Source organism: Drosophila willistoni (assembly GCF_018902025.1).
Source record: "Drosophila willistoni isolate 14030-0811.24 chromosome XR unlocalized genomic scaffold, UCI_dwil_1.1 Seg41, whole genome shotgun sequence".
NCBI lineage: Eukaryota > Metazoa > Arthropoda > Insecta > Diptera > Drosophilidae > Drosophila > Drosophila willistoni.
In genome coordinates this window covers 227,963-246,577 of record NW_025814058.1, presented here as the reverse complement: position 1 = coordinate 246,577, position 18,615 = coordinate 227,963, and the positions used below count along the sequence as shown (strand labels likewise).

The following is an 18,615-nucleotide window of genomic DNA, read 5'->3' as shown; positions in this document are numbered from 1 at the left end:
TCAAAGCTGTCTTCACTTGCAATTTTCACTTACCAATTAGCTGCACTAGATTGGGATGTTTCATCTCTTTCATAATGGCAGCCTCCTCCAAGAAATCCTTGAGAGCCATAGTATCTTCTTTGAGAGTTTTGACCGCCACGGTGTTGCCATAACGTTTCCATACAGCCTCATACACCTCACCGTATTGGCCACCGCCCAATTTGTGTTTCATCATAATATCGGTACGACAAATTTCCCATTCATCGGGCTCTGGACTTAGCGGGAAGACAGTTGGTTTGTTTTGTTTAGGAGCTGGATAGAGTAGAGGTGTTATCAGGCCATGACCCTCATGTGGTACACTATGATGATGCACTAGCTCGGCGAGTGTATTAAATTTGGCCTCCTGTGTGACAAATACTTTGCCATCAGGATCTTCAGAGATGCGATAATGATAGACGCGACCATCGTATCTATGGGTAAAGCAAAATAGAAAACATTTGTTATCAATTTCAATTGGAATCGAAATTATTTGTGTATGTATTAGAGAGCTACATGAATATATTCAAAACTTTGGTTACTCTGAGTACTCGTTAAGCCCTTTTTGGATCAGGCAACATTTCGTAGAGGACAACGAATTATTTGATTAACTGAATATACTCAAGTGTATTCATGCAGAACTGTAAAGTGTTGATTTCCAAAGGGGGTGGGAAACTTACCTCAAACTGATACTTCTTTGGCCTGGCGAACTTTCACTTTCCCGTACTAGAAAACTTCCATTGATGCCCGAACTTAATAGATATTCGGCAGCATTACGCGAAATGGGACCATGATACCAGGAATGCTTCTCCAATGAATTGAGTGGCGTTACATAATTGGATGGCACCCAACCGACGTTGCCCGAATCGGAATGCGCCTCACACCATTCACCGGATTTATTGTAGCTCAGGATACGGACTTGTTCGCCCTTTTTCAGGCTTAATTGATTCTCACCGCCAGCCTGGAAATCGTATAATGCGACAAATAGCTGTGGATCATCTTCTTCTGGTCCGGGGGCCAAGAGATTCTCTTTGGAAGTCCAGCGATGTGTTGATTCAAAGACAGATGTGGTCGAACTATGACCACCTCCTCCACCCATTGATGACAAAATACCGGAATCCTGTTGCAATTCAGCGGCATCTGCTAGCAATGAGGCTGCCGTACTACCGGCCGGAATGTGTGGCAATGGACGTGATTGGAGCAAAGCTTCTGTAATAGATTAGATAGAGAAAGAGAAAGAGACAAAGAAAGAGAGATAGAGAGAGAGAGAGAGAGAGAGAGAAAGAAAAACAAAAAGAGAAAAAGAAAGAGAAAGGAGAATAAAGTATTTTAGTTAGAGTTGCAGTTGGAAGTTGAGTGAACCGATCTTATAAAAAATAACAAAACAATGTACAAGAGCAAAAGTTCCTACTGTCAAGGTAAACCCGTTTCTCACACACACACACACAGAGACAGAGAGAGAGAGAGAGAGACAGAGAGAAAGAGAGAGACAAACACACAGGAATGCGGGCAATTTGTGGAGCATTTGTGGATTGGATAAATGCGGTGGAATAGTGTGTGTGGGGGGAATTGGGGGGAGGGTAAACACGAACGGATGGTTGAAAGATAAACTCTTTTTTCCATTGAGAAAATAAATTATGCATAAAGAGCGGCATAAAATTACACAAAACGATTCAAGCAGGAACGAAATCCAACACAAACACAACAATACGCCTTTATTGTGGGAAGTTTCTAACTGATCTAACTTCTGGCTGAAGCTGTCGCCACAACTATGTGAAGGGGGTGGGGGAGGTGGGGATCCTCCATCGTATACTCTTCACCCACTCACCAAGATTCGGCTGGAAGGGGGGAGGGTCAACAATTAAAATGTTCACCTGTGGGAAAACTCAACAAAATATATAAAAACTCCTGTGGGAAATGAGAGAGAAATTTTTCCCTGAAATGATTTCCTTCCTAGATCCGCCACTGCTTCTGATTATTGTACACTTTCGTATTCCAGCGTATTCGAATGTCGTTGAGCAAAAGTTTTTCCACTTTTCCTAAATTCTATTAGTGTGCCCTGTCTCTATCCCTCTCTCTCCCTGTCCAGCTCTGCTGATGCATTTGGCTTATTACAAATAATTGAGAAAATTTACATATTTATTTCGTTCAACGGTTTTTTTTTTTACCCACTTCCGTTTTGGAGCCCACACTCCCTCTCCCTCTACCTCTCTTTCTCTTCACCCTCCCACCTTAACTCATCTCATGACATGAGATACTGCTATTCTCTGTTCTCTAAGTCAAAACCAAAATTTTCTAAATTTATTTCATTTTTCTGAAGTGCGTTTTACCCCCTTCTTTCCCTCTCTATTAGCTCTTTAGATGTGGGTGGGTGTTGTGCATTGTGGTGGTGTGTGTGTGTTTCTCAAAGTCATAAAATTCAAATAATAAATACTTAATGAAATATATTGAGAAGGGTTCTGTCTCTCGGGTTTCCTCATCATCTCCGCTTCACCTCCCCTTTTCCCTTCTCTTTCGATTTACCACTCCTTCAAATAGATGAGACCCCAATATGGTTAATTTATGCGCGCGAGACAGGAAATATTAATAGTCCGGGACAGAAACATGGTAGGTAACCTCACCGGGGAAAGGGAATAATGATATTGCACTATATAGAAACATAGCAGAGGGTGTGGGTGAGTGGAGGGGATGGGAGGGGAGGGAAGAGTCAGACGGGACTTTGATCTGTGCAGAGCGGATATTATATGTGGTATATATCAATTTTGGGTGTTGCTGTGTGTGTGTGTGTGTGTGTGTGAGTGTGTTATAGTCTGGGGACTGAGTCTGACAGAGATTAGCTGCTGCTTATGGTAATTGTGTATCCAATTGGTCCAATTTTTTGTTTTGTTTTGTTTTTTTTTTTCTCTTTCTGCATGACTCATTGATATGATATGTTTATTTTCTTGCATCGAGTCATTCAAAAGTGAATATTTTGAGTCAGAGCAAATAGATGGAAACCCATCCACAGATTGGCCACAAAATCGTCGAATAGACTTTTGAAAATCACTTATCATCTTAGAATCAGGTCAAATCCTAGCAATAAAGACACTGATTCTAATGGAAAGACTAAGTTTAATGCATTTTAGCATTCTCAGATGATGATATCGGTCGAAATGAAACCATAAAAAGAAATTTTTTTTGGTCTTTGTTGATCTTTCGAAATTGAAACTGATGACCGATTTTCATGACTTATACTCTAAAACTTAATTAATAACAATGACACTTCCAAAAAAAAAAAAAAAAATTGGTTTAAATTTTTGTTGTTGTTTTGTTGTTGTTGTTGTTACCTAAATTTATGTGATATTTGCCTTGGTGGCTGCGAAAAGAGCTGTGTTTCGTACCTGCAGAAGAAATAGAGAGAGAGAGAGAGAGAAAGAAAGAGATATAGACGTAGAGAAAAGGGAATAAGAAGGAAAAGAGAAAGAGAGAGAGAATATCATCATTTGATTTGTGTTTCGTTTTTTTTATACAAGAAATAACTATCTCTAAGATGATGCGATGTTTTTTTTTCTGTTGTATGTACAGAATTCTATTTACAGTTAGTGAGATGGAATGACATCAAAAGCAGCCTAAACCACAACAGGCCAATTGGAAAGAGACAACAAAAATAATAAGCCAAGATGAGAGGAGAGCCTGAGCCAAGTCTACAAAGTGTACAAACTTAAAATACTAAATGCTTTAAGTGAAAAATAGAAAGAAACCAACAGAAAAATTAAACGAAAAGAAAAGACTTGTTGTTGTCAGGCCGCTGGCCACGCCCCCACTTTTTGACATTTCACAAAAAAAAGTTTAATTTTGTTAGAAAAAAAAAAGAATTAAACTTGAAATCTTAAGGCAGAAGCAGAAGCAGAGGCAAAGCGGCTGAAAGGCCAATGAACTTTCAAAATTGTCTACCACACATGGCGGGGATGGAGGAGACGCTACATGGGGACACATTCGGGCATGCGGCATGCGGCATGAGGCATGGGAGGAGGCATCTTCAGCGTCACATCTCCGCGCCATTATAGCTACTTATGCAAGTTATTAGTAGGAATTGGAGCAAAGTTGTTGAGAGTTTTCATTCATGTAGAAGAGGAGGGTAGAGAAAGGGATTATGCCGATGAGGATGACACGATGACGATAATGATCATAATGATGATGTGGGACTCGGCTCAAGTTGAGCTAAATGGCCAAATACACACACACATACACACACACACACACACACACAGAGAGTCAAGTAAAATGAAGCTTAAGCCAAATGTAGAGCACTCACTCAAGTCATCATATTTTCTGTGCAGGGCTAACCAGCGGATACCTAGGATACCTAATTTTCTAGTTTTCCAATTTTCAGTTCGGTTTTAAATGATGTACAGAAACATTTGCAATGATCTTGTTATTGTTAGCAAAACCAAAACTAAAATCAAGCTAGCCAAAGTCCTTAACTTTCTCAATTTTTTTTTAATAAAGCTTCAAATCAAACTTAAAGGACCTTAGAGAGCTGTGGGGGGCACGTAAGGACACGCCAAATATCGATCTTTCACATAATTTTAGACACTTTTGGGTTCGCTTTTTCGCCCAACTAGTGAGTTTTAAAAATTGTTGCATAATTTTCGATAAATGCTAACAAAATGCCATCCCAGAACCTCGCAAAAATCACAACTTGTTAATGAAATATTGACACTTTGATCGATTCCCGATGATAAATCCTTCACTAATTATCAAACATTTATCTATGCATAGAAAACTCCTTAAACAAAAGCTTTGTGTTCGTTTTGTGGAAATAGATTTGTTTTGTTTTTTTTGCTCAACATATTCTTTTAGAGAGGTTTTTTTTTTGTAGTTTTGTTTGACCATTAAATGGCTTTAGTCTTTGATGACATTTTTTTTTGTATTTTTGTATTTTTTTGTTTTGTTTTTCTATTCTTCTTTTGTTTCACAATTGGCCTTGTCCATAGAGCATAGAAAGCTTCTATTAAACTTGATGTGTCTGCTCATTTATTATTGTCATCGTATACACAGAGCTCTCCCCCCCCCAATCCCGCCTCCTGGCCCCCATGCCTTTATCGCCCATCATGTGTACAAAATGTTGTTGAGAATGTTGTGTGATTTATTGAAATGCACTTCTTAAAGGAACTTTTATGCTTCATTTTCTCATTTCATTGCAGACTCTGTCGTCGTCGTTCCTTCTGCCTGTCCGTCAGTCTGTCTGTCTGTGTCACCCATTCAATAATTTACTTAGTCAGTCACTCAGTCAGTTTGTCATTCTCATTCTCATTCTCATTTATTCATTCATTCATTAGTTCGTTCACAGTCCATTCAATGCATTTCGTTGTTGTATCTTCTTTTCTCTCTCTCTTTCTAGTCTCTTGTCTCACGTTTTGTCAGTGTTTTTTTCTTTTTCAGCTCAAGGGCTTTTATATCATGCTTTGGACTTGCTTGAGTCTTGGGGTTTGGGCCATGAGCTTTGGTTTTAAGTTAAGTTAGCCTCTGGCTTCTACTTCTCCTTTTTAACTACTAAAATACTTGTCCGATTTCATTCACATGCACATACACACACACACACACACCTACCTACCTACCCCCTTCTCTTGTCAGGGGCGTGGCCAGTCAACAGTAATAAACTTTTACGGTTTAAATTTAATTAGTCATTTCTCTGGCTTCCGTTAAAGGCGGTGTTAAAACAAAAAAAAAAAAAAAGTACCCAAGGGAAATTGGGTAAAAACATTCCTTTTTTTTTTGCTTTGCTTTTTGCTTGGTTTGATTTCAATTTTGCGGCTTTGGGAATTATGAAATGGAAATATAATTTAATAGACCTGGACCCCGCAAAATTAAATAAACTTTTAATTTTTCAATTCCTATGCATAAATGGTCTGAACGGGTAGTTAGACTTATTACATAAACATTTGCTTTTAACTTCTTAAATGGCATGTGTAATATTAATTTCCTATTCCTTTCCCGTCATTTCGTTGAAGAATTTCATTGAGAAGTCGACGACTATGTGATACCCCCCAAGTAAATAGTAAGAAACCTTTCGAAATTCACACAAATTTCACTTCATTCAAGCGAAACGACTTTACTACACGGTATTGAAATGCATATTTGCATATGGCGCACAAAATAAAAAGAAGAAGCAAACTTTTAGGGGCAAGTTTTTGTTGACCCTCCCCCCGGACGAAAAGTGCGAAAAAATGTTGTACGAGAACTAGTAAAATTATCCAACCAAGTTGCAAAAACAAAAACCCAACGCGGAGAAGTGAAAAAAGAAGATGTGAAAACAAAAGGAAAGTTAAGGGAAGGGCTGGGCGGGGCGGGTAGGTGAGGGGCCAAATGGTAAAGGCATGGTACTGGCCCTGCACAGTATAAAAGAAAGAAAATTCCACCCTTGGCTAGGCTAGGGCTAGGGAAGGCTGGAAGGACGAATGTGACGTAGCGCCAGCGGGCAATTTTACCACTTTAATACTTTTTTTTTCTTTCTTTCGTCGTCGTTTTGTAAGGATTCCATACTCAAGGCTAAGGGATAAGGGCATACACACACACCTATACACACACACACACACACACATACACACACGTCATTCAGCTTTGTCGTGTTTGACATGTGACGACGACTTTGACTCGACTCAGAAGCCCTCTCTAGAGGACCAGACCACAGCCAGCATATGTTGCATAGAAAGTACGCAAAAGAAGTTGATGTAAAAATCAAGTGAGTGCAATAAATACACATTATTAAAGTAAAACAACGTAAGGAACGTAGAAAGAGATATACAGACAGTGAGAGAGAGAGAGAGAGAGAGAGAGAGAGAGAGAGAGAGAGAGAGAGATAGAGACTGAGAGACAAAAGCGAGAGAAAAATCAATAATGGGGAAAAACCTTTGGCAAAGAGCCCATCAAGTGTCATTCCATAAAATCGCATCATCATCATCTTCTTCGCTTCGTCTCTTATAGAATTTTTTTATGTTTTCTAGTGGACAAATTAATTGAATGTCATTGGAAAGAAGAACATGATGCTGGCTATAGAGAGAAAGGGCTTGTGTGGACAGAGGGGAGGAGAAGTGTTCTGTGTGCACTACAAAATTTTTATACAGCAGCAGCGCCAACTGTTTTATCGATCCACTCAACGACTCCCCCTACCGACCCGACCCGCTTCTCCTCTTTTCGCCTCAATGGTCGTCAGAGTCTCGAGGTTGGTTAGTTTCACTTTGGCATGTTGCAATATGATTATGTCGTTGCCGCCGCCTCACGTTGGCGGCCAATAAAAACAAAATGTCTATATGTCTATAGGGAAAAACTGAAAGTTTCGTTTATTTTTTTTATTTTTGCGCACCTGCTGCAACTTTAAGTGTGTCTGTGTGTGTAGGTGTGTTTTTACCATTGACTTCAAGGTAAAGTTAATTTTATGTTTAATAATGGCCAACTACAAAAAATATTGCGCCCTTTATCCATTCGCGAAACTAAAATCGATAATTTAGAGGGAAAATTACCTTTTGATATAGAAATTTGAGTAATTTAAGAGATAAAATATCGTTGTAGGACAAGGATATTTTCTTCCTCTACCTTAAAGATAATCTTGCTTGAAATTTTGATGAATTTCTATTCGTTTGCGAATTAAGCATGACTAAAAAGTCTAGGCGGGGGAAATGAGACAAAATTTGCTCCCAAAAGTATGCAATAAGCCGACCACGAATTCGATTTTTGATACATATAAAGAAGTTTTGGAATATTCTGTGTATGAAAAGAAATCCTTGTACGCAATTTTTAAGTTACAAGGCATACGAAAAATTATAAACTTTTTGCATATATTGAACGCTTTCAGCCTTTTTCCTCAATTTCACAGTCCTAAATGTGCCCATGTATGAGTAGATGAGGCTCTTCAATCAATGATTTCTATGCCACTTACATTTCTAATCTTTAGTAATCTTTCGAAACCTTTTTCTTGTTAAAAGAAGTCCAAACTATTCTATAGCTTTAACTAATCATAACTAAATGTTCTAGTCCCTATCGTTTTAGTACCCTTTTTAGTAGTGGCTATTAACAATAGGTTTTATTTTTGGTCAAAATCTTTAACATTGTGTGTGTGTGTGTGCTCATCTTTATAAGGTAGTTGAACTTGAAGTTTACAGACATGAAAATGCCATTCATATTCATAGGCCACTCATCACGTGACTTGAAAACGATGACCAAAAAGCCGTGCGACCGGCCAACCAAACAACCGACCACTGGGCCCTTCTGTCCACAACACACACACACACAAAAACAACACACACTCAGACAGATACACACACACACACACATATTTATTGTCTATTTTAGTATTTGTTTTGTGAATGAAATTGACTTTTAATTGTTGTTGGTGTTGCCGTTGTCGACGCGTCTGTTGACAAAAAAAAGAAAGAAAAAAGCAAATAATAATAATAATAAAAGAAAATCCATTGGCATGCACAATTTTTGTGGCTATGCAAATGACTTTAGCCACTCGTAAAAGCGAAAAAGAAAGAGAGAGCGAGAGAGATGGAGACAAAAATAAGCATACGCCACCGTATCGTCATCGCGTTGGTCAAACATACAAACTGAAGCACAAGCAGAATGACTCACTCACTCACTCACTCATTCAACCAGGCAGTCAGCCAGCTAGCCAGCCAGCCAGCCGGCAGGCACGCAGGCATCATGGGCATGCACAGTGGTTCGAAAACGCACAAATTTGTTAAAAGTGTATTTCAATGTTCTGCTTGAAATTCAAGGCATCAATTTGTTTATGAAAAGAGTTCTTAGAAATTATATTATTGTTATTAAAGCTTCTTTTATTGTAAATTTACTTTTATTGCAATTTACAAGAGTTTTTTCGTTGAGAATTCTTCATAAGTTTTCGAATATATCTTTTCGAGAGACACCTTGGAGAAATTGGAGACTTTCAATACGCAAAAGTTAGATAAGGATCTAGAAAACATACCGATACCTTTAAAGAAGATTCTATTACTTAAAACATTTTTGAATTTTATTTCGAAACTCTTTTTTAAGGGGTTTTTTTTTTATTAAATAAACAGTTAACTTGGCTATTAGTTAAAGCCATTATACAATTAAAAAGTGTTGTTTGCTGGTTTCGTTTTTTTTTGTTCACTTAGGGTATATGAAAATTGGCTAGTTAAAAAAAATAACACAAAATGTAGATTTCATCTATTTTTTGTTTGCGTTCGCCTTTGTTTATGTTTATGTTTTATGGCTTATTGTCATGTATTCTTTTTGCTTTTTTGCTTTTGTTGTTCTTGTTCATTTGCATGATATTCGTAAGAGTGAAACATTTTCATTCTCAAACATTTAAAAAGCGTGGGCGTATTTTACAGATAATAAATTGTACAAAGTGATAAAAAAAAAACGAAAAAAAATAAGAAGAGAAGTTGGAGCAAAAATACCATTTGACCATATAAAAGCTTTAACTTTGAGGGTCACACAGAGGAAGAGACAATGGGTTGGGGTGGGGTGGGGGGATAAGAATTCCTTTTGTCAAAGAAAACCATGGGAAAGTGACAACAGAAAAGATGAAAGAATTATAAATGCGTGGGTTTTCCAGTTGTTGGAATTTGAAATTGTGTACTAAATCTAAGATTATTGTTAGTTTTTTCTTCTTTTTCTTCTTTTTTGTTGCCGTTGTGATTTGTTATGAGAGAGTGTTCCAGGTGGATTTATTTCTTGGGAATCTCTCTACTTGTTATTACAATATATTTTTCGACAAAGAATCTCTAATTGAAATTGTGGTAACTTTTTGTCGGAAATTCATTGCATCTCTTTCCTATTAATAGTTAAAAAACCTAATTGATGGACTTAAAATTTCAAGTGTTGTTTGGTTATTTAAAAGGTATTTGGAAATTTTTCACGCTCTCTTTGCTGCTACTTAATGTGACATCAAAAAGTTTCTTCATCATAATAATAATATCCAATTAACGACCAAAAGTCGAAGTTGAAATATAGAGAGATCAAAGTTTACAATTTTATTACTCAACCGTGTAATTATGGGAGAAGGGGAAGGGCAAGGGGCAATCAATTCATCATCTAAGTACGCACAATTTTCTGTTATACACATCAGACGGGAAGGAAAAAGGTACAAAAATTTGATTATCCCCCAAAAAAAAAACCTTTTTAATGAACATAATTTCCCCAAAAAAAGCCCTCGGCTATGGCTTTTCTCGATGTTGTCGGTGGTTGGTGGTGGTGGAGCTGGTGGGGCTGTACTATAGTGCCCTGTCATTGTCATTGTCGCATTATTTCCCAGTTTACATAACCTGAAAGCAACAGAAAACAACAAAAACTCTTCTCGAAACACAACTGTCTGTCATATCCGTTCATTTGTCCAGCTAATTGTTGGATAATGACAGAAAATGGCCAAAAAAAAAAAAAACAATCAAGAAAAACAACAACAACAAATATATAAAACTAAAAACCAGAGATTAACAACGAAAGTTTTATGCTCTTATACATACATACATATATATCCTATTCTATAATTGACCAAAATGAAGTGGCTGGCACTTTGTTTCTTTGAATTCAGTTCAAATTTGCTTTCCAATACCCAAATAACCAACAAAACTTTTTTAATTTGTTGTAAAATTGTCAGCTTATCAAATTATCATATCAGAAATGTTTCAATTTCTGTAACTAATTCCAAAAAGCTGTTTGATTTATGCGATTTATATTTGAAAATCGAACAGAAATGACTTTATTAAAATTTATACTGAATTATACAAGATTTAATTTGTTGGTTTATTCAAAAAGAGAATATTAGTACAATATTTTAATCATAAAATATTCTTTTTTAATGAAAAATATAGAAATTTGGCTTAGTACTTGTTTAAAACATTGGAATAAACTAGGTAATAATAATCGATCTATATTAATTATCTAATTGGTGTATAAGAATTAATGGTTTTTATCCTAATTTCAAGTCAATCATAACTGTCCTCTTTATACAAATTGAAGTAATCATGAATTACAGTGAAACCTCGATATAACGAACTTCGTTATAACGAAAAACCCAATATAACGAATTTTTTGTTAAGTCCCTTGAAAGGACTAAGGTTTTACATTTCAGTACCTATAGCGAATCAATAGATACAGTGAAACCTCGATATAACGAACTTCGTTATAACGAAAAACCCAATATAACGAATTTTTTGTTAAGTCCCTTGAAAGGACTAAGGTTTTACATTTCAGTACCTATAGCGAATCAATAGATATAACGAATAATTTTGCGATCCCCCTCAGATTCGTTATATCGAGGTTTCACTGTATAACGAATAATTTTGCGATCCCCCTCAGATTCGTTATATCGAGGTTTCACTGTATATACTATAAAGGGTCGCAAACGCTTTCTGTTCCTTCTTTTAAGCATTTTTGGGTGCCTAAAATAAAAAGGACTCCAAAGGAAAGTTCTGACAAATTTTTGCAAAATTCTAAACAAAGTGAATATGTCTCTTCTTGTTTTGAGGGTATACAAAATGTATATACAAAAATTGGTTGATTTTTATTCCCTCAATTGTTCAGCTGTATTTGCTTTTCGCTTGGTTCTTCGCTTTTCTTTTGCCTTTTACATAATATTTTAGGCCTTACCTCATACACTCAACAGCAGACAGACAACAAATTACGCATAATAATAATAATATTAATGAAAAAAAAGAAAGAAACAAACAAAAAAAGTTTGTATTTTCTTTTTTACCCACAGTTTTCACTTTTTCCTATATCTACCTCCTAAATGTATATATGTACGTGTGTTTCTGTTTATAATTATTAACATTTTCACAGTAAAATGATTTTCTATAATACTGTTACTACTTCTTTTCTTTCGTTTTATTTTATTTTATGAGGCTTAATTCGACTTTCAGCTTTACTCAAGCGTTGAGACGCCGACGAAAACAGTTTTCATTTTCATTTTTCGTTTTCTATTTTGTTTTCTGTTTAAATGATTGATGATTGATCAGTTTATAAAGCTGTTTCAATTTGTTTATGTTTTGATTATGAATTAAGAGCAGGAGGAGAGAAAAACACACCAAAAATTGGCGAGAAATCAGTGCAAAGTGAAAGTTTAGCACATCATTTTGTATTTGATTTTCATTTTCACCTGTTCATCAGGCGGCATATGAGTTGATTGAACTGAGTACACGGCGCGCATTCAAAGTAATTAAGTAAACAAATTAATGAATGAATTTAATAGACTGCAAAAAAGTGATAATGCAGCAAATAACAACTGATAAGCTGCTATAGACTCTGTGTGTGCGTGAGTGTGTGTCACAACCAAATTGGGATAGGTTGCTTGCTAGAGAGAAAGATAAGATGAAAAGGGAGGGAGGGGGATGTTTCATGAGTCAATTGGGGATTGCCCAATAGGTAGACATATGGACTTAGACATGACTTTTTGGGTTTTATTTGTCAAATTGATTCAAGTTAACATATTTTTTTAAGAAATTTATTCAATTTGTATATCGTATATTGTTCTTTTAACAACTTAACAGACAATTTATCATCACCCACTCACACACACACACACACAAACATACTTTGTGCCTTTAGCTTGAACAAAGAAAAAGTTTTTCCTTTTTTCTTCTTCTGGACATGATGGAGATGGAGAAGAGTTTCTTATCGAAAAAAGCAGCCAAACAGCTGTCAGTGACATGAACAGGACAAGGTGCGGTTTGGATTCACTTACTCCCCCTGAACCGCCCCCCACACTCACACAAACACATAGACACAGACATACCACAATTCCATCATCTCTATCGTCTCATCACGTTCACAACAACAACATCAACAACAACAACAACAACAACAACAATGTCGGCAAAGAGGAAATATGGTGAAAACTATTTAAAGTCAGAGCAGGAGTAAAGAGTAAACACTTCATTTCTGGTCATAAATACAGTGAAAACTCGTTTAACAGACACGTGAATAAAATTTTGGGGCAACAATCGACCAAGTTCCGGCAAAGTATAGTAGTTTCTACTGTACCTACCAAGTACCAGAGAGATACAGATACAGATAGAAGGAGAAGAGGAAGATTCTGCATTTCGATTTCTGTTTCTGTTTAGTTTAGTTGAAGTTCTCTCCTTGGTGATTCAGTCGCCGGTTTTGGCCTCGGCCTCCTCTTCATTTCCCTTTTGTTGTTGTTGTTGCTGTTCTTGTTTTTCTCTGTTTTTTTTCTCTCTCCAGAATTCTTGGAAGCAAGTGCAATTGCGACGACGACGACGACGCCACGGATGTGGATGTGGCATGTCGTTTAAATATTATACCAGACAGGCATAAAAAAAATTGACAGACGTCGCCAAGGCAAAAGCAAAACGAAACGAAACGAAATGAAATCCCTTTACATTTTGTGCTAAGAACGACCATTAAGATACCCTTTCCTCGTTTTATGGATTAGAAGGATCTGTTGTGATATCATCTACTCCAAGAACATTCTAATTCAAACCCTTTTTGGGGGCAAGAGGGTAGCAAAAACCGAAAGTGTCGGGGTAAGAGTAACAAAAAAAGTTGCAAAAAGGCCGGCCGGCCATTAGGCAAAGCAATTAAATGGAATTAAATTTCACATTAATTATGAGAGAAAAAAAAGAAGATATTTTACACACAAACAAACACACACACAAAAGATCATCAGATCAGTTAGGTTAATTTTAACTTCTTTGGTGCTTTTTTGGACATAATTTTCATTTCACAAACAGAGAGAAAACGGTTCACTGACCACCACGCAGACAAGTGAATGAGAGAGAGAGAGACAGAGGAAGAGAGCGACAGGAGCGGTCGGGTGGGAGCTCATCAGCCGATGCCGGTCAGCTGGGAGAGAGCAGCAGCCCCCACCAAAACAAGACAAGACATGCCAGAGAGTGATAGAGAGAGAGAGAGAGCGCCAAAGAGAGCCATCCTCATCCTCATGTTTAAACAGGTTTCTTTTCTTCACTTTGGCATTTGTCATGCTTTTTCTTTTTATTTTGTTCGTTATTTACGGTAAATACTTGGCAATTTTCTTGATTTGTTTGTGCACAAAATAGCAACAGCAACAGCACAACACAACAAAATAGAGAAACACCAACACTAAAGTCAAAAAATTTGGAGCTGTCTATTTTAATGACTTTTTATTTCAATGGGGGGTTCAAGGGGGGTTGTGGGGTGTATTGGGGGTGGAGTTAATGGCAGTTGAAAGAAAATTGATAAGAAAGAAGAAAAAAAAATGACAGAATTTGCTTTTGTTAAAGAGAAATTTTTAGATACATGGATGAAATTAGAGTGAAAGGTCTTTAAAGGGAGAGTTAATTGAAATGGTTGTTATTTAGCCAAGAAGAAGAGAGACATCATTTCTAGTTTCATTTTTCTTCCAACAATAAACGAAAAATATGGCAACATTATGCCCCACAGTAGAAACTTCAATTTCATAAACATACATACATACACACACACACACATACAAATACAATCGAGTCCCGATAATTTGAAATTTTAAATTAAAATTAGTTTTTAAAAGTCTTTTATTTTCGATTGTTTGACCCTTTTTTCTTAAAGTTTTTCTATTTTATTTTCCAAACTAATACTAATATCAAAGACACTTTCTTGAATAAGAGGTTACAAAAACAAAATTTCAATTTATAAGATGTTTAATATTCTGAGTTGTGAAAACGAACGAACTCTTTCAAGGGGATAGAATTTTTTTCGATTTATCGCGATTTTTGATTTAGCGGGTTACAAATTATCGAGACTCTACTGTACTTAGAAATAACAATAGTTGACTAAATATTTTAATTATTTATTATACCCACATTCTGACATTGGGTGCTAAATATAATGTAAAACCTTTTGCCTATATCTATGTGTGTGTGTGTGTGAGTGTGCGTGTGTGAAACATAGCTAATTAAAATGTGCGTCATGTGGCCAAAGAGTTCTATAAAAGGAATGCCAATTATTCACTCAACCAAATTCTATGAAAACAAAGCAAATGAGTGGTTTTTCCCCTCCTATTTTTTTCTGTGGTTAATAATATTAAGTCTAATTTTAAATTCAGGCTTCTAATACATACGATGTGCATATATTTGTATGATGAATAATTTTCAATCATTAAAAACATAATTTCTTTCTATTAAAGTATTTTTTTCTATTATTGTCATTTGCCGGCAGTTTTCCCCCATTTCCTTCTCCAAACGCGTCAATTTTCTTTAATTCCCAGTGGAGCATAGAGGGTGACAGAGCGACAGAACGGCAGAGAAGAGCACTGCCAAGAGACTTCGCCTCATTGAAATTTGTTTGCATAAATTAGCTGACGAAACATAAAGAAAGAAAATAAAGAGAATGTGTGTGGGGCAAAGCAAACATAAGAGACATAACTTCTTTTTTTTTTTTTGGTGAGAGGGAGTGAGGGGGAGCAGAAACTTATTAGCATTAAAAGATTCTTAAGTTTTATATACTTTTAGCTTCAGTGTCCCCCCCCCTCCCCCTCTCATTTTTCTTTAGTTTCCTTTGCTCTTGTTTCTTGTTGTGATTATTTGAGGTCATAAATATTGACGCCACTTTGATTGATTGACTATGGGGGAGACTCAATAGTGTGAGAGAGATAAAAATAGAGTGAGAGAGGGAGAAAGGGAGGGAGAGTGCTCGAGTGCATACTTCTCTATTCGTTCAAAGGGCATTCTGATTGGAAATTCTGGGTAATTAATTGCCAGCGAAAGTTTATTTCGATTAAGAATTCCACCTGAAATGAATCCGATCGTGTATTTGCTTTCCAGTGAATAACTGAGAAGGGGAAAGGGTTTGGTAGGTTATTAAGAAGGGGCTGCCGGTGCCTGTCTCCCCTTGGAAAAATGTTTTGTTTACATATGTATGTATATATTTATTTCATTTCGGCTTAAGTTTATTATATGCATTTTGTATGCTTTTGATTAAGTTGAAACGACGATTTGTTTCCCTTTCAATTTACTTTCCCCCTCCCCCTTTCCCTCGTCACCACCTACATGTGTACATTTTGTATATTTACCGTTTAACAAGCTGCCAAGGCCGAAATTATTAAAGCAAATAATAATAATATATACAAACATTTCACTTTTGTTTTGCACTTGATATACATTTATATGTTTGTTTGTATGTTTGTATTTTGCGTACTTTTATGAAATAGTTTACAAAATTTCAGTGAGTCAAACCAGTTTGTTGGGACTATTCTTTACACACCCCCTCCCCCGCCATTACAGGTTCCCCTCAGTTCAATTCTGATTCCATCAATGGGAACGCGAATTGCATTTGCACAAATCACGTTCGAAATTGCAACTATTTCATTTGAGGGCAATGGCAGGGGGGGTTACGGGTGGTGTGGGGGGTGAGAAGAGATGGAGATTATTTCTTGCCAACCTGGCACGTTCACAAACACTAATCTCTATCTCATTCGCTCCGAGTTACTACTACTCTCTTTACTCTTTCTCTTCTCTGTATTTGTGTCGCTGTCTCCCTTTTATTTTCACAGTTGGCTCTGTGATATGTTCTTTGTGCTAAGAAGTGAGAAAAAAAAGTTAATCAATTTTCAGCTTTATAGTAGTTGGGGAAAGTGGCGTAGAGTGTGCCAGAGAGGGGAGCGAGGCCAAAGAGTGAGATTGAGTAACAAACTTTAAACTGAGACAAAGAAAAAAATGTATACACACACACACATATGTAAGCAGATATACTTCTTAGTTCAAGTTGTAAGATATGACCTTTCTGATGTTTCTGGCCAAGTTAATAGTTCAATACAAGATTAGTGACATTTGCGTCGCTTTCAAACACATTTAATCCAAGTATTTCCGTTCGCCAAAACTGTTTCCCCCCCTTTTCTTACTTAATCACTCTTTATTTTCATTTCGATTCATAATTACAAAGTCATTTGTGTAAGCGATTTGCGAGCTATTTAATGCTCGGCATATAATAATTAACTTATTTGATCCGCCCTCCCCTCTCCACCCCTGCGGCATCCCTTCCTTACTCATTATACAGCTGATAAGCCAGTTTTTAGTATACATATGTTTTTATATGCGCACAATTGTTGTTATTGATTGAGTCACCCATCCCATCCCATCCATCCATCCAAGTCAAGTTCCCATGAAGTTTCATCTCTTTCTCTCTATTCAGTTGATTTTTACTAAGAAAATTCACATTATTTCTGCCAAATAATCATACAACGAGAGAGAGAGAAGAAAGGGTAGGCCGGGAGGGGGCGATTTTCAGAAGGAGATGCAATGCAATTGGCAATTGCCTTTTGTTACGTCTCGTTTCATTTCGTGCCTGCAAATGCAATTACAAAATTACAATGTAAAAACTGTGTTGTCTGAGGTTACCAGATTACAAGCTGCTCCAAACACACGAACAACAGACGGGCAGACGGGCCAAAAGCCTCAAGCTCCGCACCAACCCAGGTGAATTGTTGGAGCAGATCTCAGAGTCGCGAAACTCACACACACACACACACACACACAGGAGAGAGGTGAGTGAGGCAGGCGACAAACAAACCCAACATGACAATTGACAAACCACCAAGGAGGAACAGTGGAGCAAAGGTCAACAAATTGTTAACATTTATTGACTACATGATGATGACAATAAATGACAATTTTAAATTGAAAAATAAAATTAATGTAAAAATGATAAATGAAAAGAAATCAATATTGAATACGTATATCTATCGCATTGTTGGCAAAACTTTTATTATCCTTTTAAATGGATTGCAAAGTTGTTAAGCAATCAATTAACAGGTAATTACCAGATTCAGAGAGAGAAAAAGAGAGAGAGAGAGAGAGAGAGATAGGGAGAGAAATATTTGAGTCGGCGGAATTGAAAACTGAAACACATTCATGGATTTTATTTTTCGTAAATATAGTTTATTTGATTGTTTCAACTTGACCTAGTAATTGGTTGAATTTGTTGACCCATTTCCTTTGCCTCCTGCACTGCGTCCTTGTTCAATCAAAGTAACATTCTTGTTATATGTTCATATCTTGAATCCGTTGTTGACTTTCCGCTTGCAATTTGAATTTATTTGATTGGAGAATCGATGGTTTTGTGTTTTATTATTTGATCGAAAAAATCCAGGCCAGACCAAAATTGCCTTTTTTTAGATATTTTTATTTGAACTTGTTTAAAGTTTCACATAGTTGCATAAGATTAGAGAAGTGAACTAAATTTTTATTGCTTAATGGCTCTTGTAAGCATAAACCCACTAAATAACTATAGTTAATCTGAGATGCTTTGTTTTAAATTGCTTGTTGAGTAGCTGTCAAGAGAGGAGTAGTATCTATATAGAAAGAATACATACCTATACATGTACACTCATGATGAAAATAATGGGTACACCCCTTAAAATTTAACTTTATTGACTTTAGATTAGCATAACTTTGTTTCTATTACCTTAATCACCAAAATTTAAATGTTTCTTTATTGAATATTTGTTTATAAAAATACCATCATTTTGAAAAAAAAATAATTTTATTCAAAAGTTATAACAACAAAAATTAAATAGCACAATTGCTTGAATCGTGCTTGATGAAAATAATAGGTACACTTCAATTGACTAAGTTATATTGAATGTTTTGGTTTTCC

The 18,615-nt window shown here is 36.3% G+C and overlaps 1 protein-coding gene across 3 annotated transcripts in view; it reads right to left on the bottom strand.

The window, feature by feature from the left end:
• LOC6643100 (tyrosine-protein kinase Abl) overlaps window positions 1-18,615 on the bottom strand; it is a 29,558-nt gene that overhangs the window by 7,283 nt on the left and 3,660 nt on the right. For 2 of the 3 annotated variants that reach the window (XM_023176236.2, XM_047012281.1), the window contains exons 2-4: window positions 3,342-3,395; window positions 696-1,224; window positions 34-449 (exon numbers count right to left, since the gene is read on the bottom strand). In XM_023176236.2, coding sequence (XP_023032004.1) covers window positions 34-449; window positions 696-1,224; window positions 3,342-3,395 — 999 coding nt within the window. The remainder of the gene's footprint in view (window positions 1-33; window positions 450-695; window positions 1,225-3,341; window positions 3,396-18,615) is intronic. The other variant, XM_047012280.1, reaches the window with a different exon arrangement.